This window comes from Diaphorina citri, unplaced genomic scaffold (assembly GCF_000475195.1).
Source record: "Diaphorina citri unplaced genomic scaffold, Diaci psyllid genome assembly version 1.1 scaffold31829, whole genome shotgun sequence".
Classification (NCBI taxonomy): Eukaryota; Metazoa; Arthropoda; class Insecta; order Hemiptera; family Psyllidae; genus Diaphorina; species Diaphorina citri.
This window is the reverse complement of record NW_007409165.1, coordinates 1-3,739: the sequence shown is the minus strand read 5'-3', so window position 1 is coordinate 3,739 and position 3,739 is coordinate 1. Positions and strand designations below refer to the sequence as shown.

General features: G+C 41.7%; 1 protein-coding gene across 1 annotated transcript in view; it reads left to right on the top strand.

The window, feature by feature from the left end:
* LOC103523658 (regulator of nonsense transcripts 1-like) overlaps positions 1–3,509 on the top strand; it is a 10,350-nt gene extending 6,841 nt beyond the window's left edge. Inside the window, exon 2 of the mRNA XM_017449282.2 lies at positions 3,223–3,509. Within this exon, the coding sequence (XP_017304771.2) occupies positions 3,223–3,494 (272 nt within the window). The 3' untranslated portion in view covers positions 3,495–3,509. The remainder of the gene's footprint in view (positions 1–3,222) is intronic.
* Positions 3,510–3,739: the final 230 nt, after the last annotated feature.

Sequence of the window (3,739 nt, the reverse complement as noted above, 5' to 3'; positions counted from 1 at the left end):
CCCATTATCATAACATTAGTCTACTATAAACTGGGCGGGCCAAGCTAGCATGTGCTGACGGCCCTAGTCCCGGAGAGGGCGAGGTTGGTGTCTTTCCCTTTACTTTTTTTTTTTTTTTTTTTTTGAGTGGTCCAGATCTGCCCATTATCACCCCGCATAACCACTATAACCTGGGCGGGCAAGCTAGCATGTGTGACGGCCCCTAGTCCCGGAGAGAGCGCAGTTTGTGTCTTCACCTGTACTTTACCCTCGGGCCCAACAACCGCAAGTCGTTGACGAAGCCGAACCTCTTCTCCTACTCCCTGAGAAAGTCTAACAAGTCCCCTGGGAGTTGCTCCTGGAAGACGAGGAACATCTTCAAGTCGTCCAACAAGGTCTCCCCAACGACTTTTGTCTGCCCTCCTATACCAATAGGACGACCCTGTCCTGAACTTTACCTCCTCAACGTTAACCCTTTTATAATAATTATTTTCCACCTAAGGATGCATTTTTCAACACTTTTTAGGTTTAGACTCCAGTTTTGAGGCTTTTTCATTGAAATTTTCCAGCTTTTATAGACTCGAGTTGTGAGGCTTTTTCATTGAAATATTCCAGTTCCTAAGGTAAAAAAGTTAACGGCAATAGTACTTTTCAACCAGTGACTAAACTACCTGCAGTCTAATGCAGTACTTGTACCACGTCTTACTGCGCCAGAATATTTTTCCTGTTCGTTACTGAATACCTGCTAGTATGCATATGCCTCGCATTACGAGCACTGCATAAGTGCTAAATGGACATATTATATTTATGCTAAAGTGGAACAAAGGTCGGTCGTCTTTTATACATCTCATATAAAAGATAGCCTATGGAAGAATCACACGCGCCATAGGGTGTATCTACAAGTTCGCTTCCTTCACTCTTTTGACTTCTGGGGTCATTACTTGAGGAATACACTATTTATTCCAAGCAGAACCTTGCCGATCGTAAGATGTAGTTGATAGGGCAGGACAAAGAGAAGCCTTAAGCCTTGCGATTCTTGAAGGTACAAGTGGTTAGAGGGAGATGAGGTTTTTTAGGAACTTTATTCTTTACTTCAAACATGTCACTCCCTAGTAGTCAATTACTGTATGGAATTTATTTTAGGATATACCATTTTGCAATTGACATGGGATTGTTATTTTGGAATTACCAATTTGGGAATGGACCTGTTCTGAACCCCAAGGGTGTAGTGTTACTAAGGTATGAACCGAGCGCAGTCCTCGGTGCAAGTCGGCCGCCGGTCACTAGCAAGTCCCTGGGTTCACGGGACTACTAGCAAGCGTCGGCTTGGTCCTGTACCATACTTGAATACATTAAAATAAAGAGAGGTCAAGGAGACTTTGCGCTAGGTGCGATACGGTATGGATGCCTATTAGGACCATAAACGTACCACATGCTCGGATACAAGATCTATAACTAGCTACACATAACATCGGATACCTCTCTTGCTATACAGATAAATCTAATCGCCAATCTATAATTCTATTATATTACTTAACATTGTGATATATCGAAAGTTGAATCAAAAAGCTCTCGTTATCACATAGAAAACAATTAAAAATAATGTATTAAGGAAAAAAGTAATATGTATTACTGTATGTTCTATAGAGACGGAAAAACATCATAAATTGGATGATATCTAAAAGTTGGATAGACCAGTCGACACAAGTTTAACATCTATATCGAGGAAAACTGCTAAATATCTACAGGAATTGGAACTATTATTTGTGACCAGATTGCGAGTAAACTGCTGCGTGGCAAAAACATATATTCATTAAGCCAAGGAAGACTCCAATACTGAAGACGTTGTTCACGGAGGGGGGGGGTGGGTTTTTTTTTTTTTAGAGTGCAGTCCTTCCGCGCGGACTTAGGAGTACTTCCCTGCACTCTACTGCGAGCCTAGATCGACACGGCGACTCGATATAGTACCTTCGATGATGGCTTATACTTATGCGGTCGAACACTATTCAAGACGTGTAAGCTTCGAGAAGATAGCCGCAAGGCATAATTCGCAACCGATCAGGCACACCATTACAGGCCGCATAGAGGGACTGGTGTAACAGCTATACAGCATCTTGACACACGTTATCAGTTATAAGTGACCTTGGCACCGGTGACCTCTAATCAGACTAAAATAACCAATGTACAATCGAGTAGAACATGTACCCTTTACTTTTTTTTTTTTTTATTTTTTTTTACTGAGACGTACACTAGACACATATTACTTTACCTTGTACAAGACAACAATCGTTCTATCTTGGTGCAAAAAAAAAAAAAAAAAAAAAAAAAAAACAAAAAAAAAAACAACAACAATTCTTTCACTGCAGAACAACCTAGAACAAATCCAACACATTCCAAACCAGACTATTAATAATAATACAAAATCCATAAATATTATGTACTCTTTTAATTTTAAATAGTATCTAGACATTAACTATCGATATTCCCCATCAGTCAGCAGTGATGGGCATCCATAATTAACCTTGACACATGCCAGACAGTAGAGCGACATGCCAATCGGACTTATCACAATTTACGCGGCAGCGGGAAGAATCTCTGAGTTAAGTGAAAGTATAAATTTGAGGGAAGAAACAATAACCCGTACGATAATAGGATTTTAGCGTCACCTATTTAAAACGGCTTACGTATTACGTCGATAGTCAATAGGAGGGAGAGGTAACTGGAGGGGGTGAGAACCTGGGGGGGACGCTTATTATGAATGGAATTGAGGTCAACAATATAAGAGTGAGAGAAGGAGGGTGGCAAGGGCGGGGGGTGACCGGGAGGGTGGTCAGACTTTTCAAGATAAAATAAATCAAAGTTAAAAGACAGGGCTAATCAAAACGACAAGAACTAAGTTTTTTTTTTTTTTTTTTTTTTTTTTTTTTTTTTTTTGAGGTTTGATAGAGAAAAGTGAGGGAATTTCATGGAGACGGGAAGTCAGGGAATTTCACACAAAAAAAAAAGTGACAAAAATCGAGAAAGTCAGTCAGGGAATTTTTCAAAGCCTAAAAAAAGACGAAGAAAATTTCCAATTAAATAAATATGCAACCATGAAGAGGTAACATATAGTGTCTCGAAAAAATTTCGCCTGCGGCGCTGTTTTTTTTTTGTATCGGATTGAACAATACCCATCCGTTGAACAGATTAGTGTATAAACTCCGTACAGTGTTCAAAATGCCTTCCTTTGATTCTCTTTTCCAGGGCTGGAAATGTTCAACCGGCACGACCCCATCGGGTACATTGCCCCCGAGCGTACGGCGCCGCCCCTGGCCAATCTGCCCGTTCCCATGGGTATGCTAATGAACATGCCCCCGCAGATGCCCCCCCGCTTCTACAACCAGAGTGTCGGGGCCCCACCCCGCGGCTCCCTGCCTCAAGGTAAGTACAAGTCCGCCCCTGGCCAATTTACCCGTACCTATGGGTATGTTAATGATATGTCCCCTCAGATGCTCATGTCCCTGAGGTATTCTTGACTGCTCGTAGGTAACGCCATACATTTCCTTTCCTGCAGGATTTTTCCCCTTTAAAGCGCTTTATCTCTAGGGACAGTAGGTCGTTCGCGCCGATACCCCTGACGAAATAAAAAGGGACTGAATTCCCCCCCATATTTTAAACATTTTTGTCAAATTTTTGAAGTTAAGCAACGTTACGTGTGGTGTCCGGATGGGTGACTATGTGGGTGACTATGTGGGTGACCATGTGGGTGATAGCGTGCTGT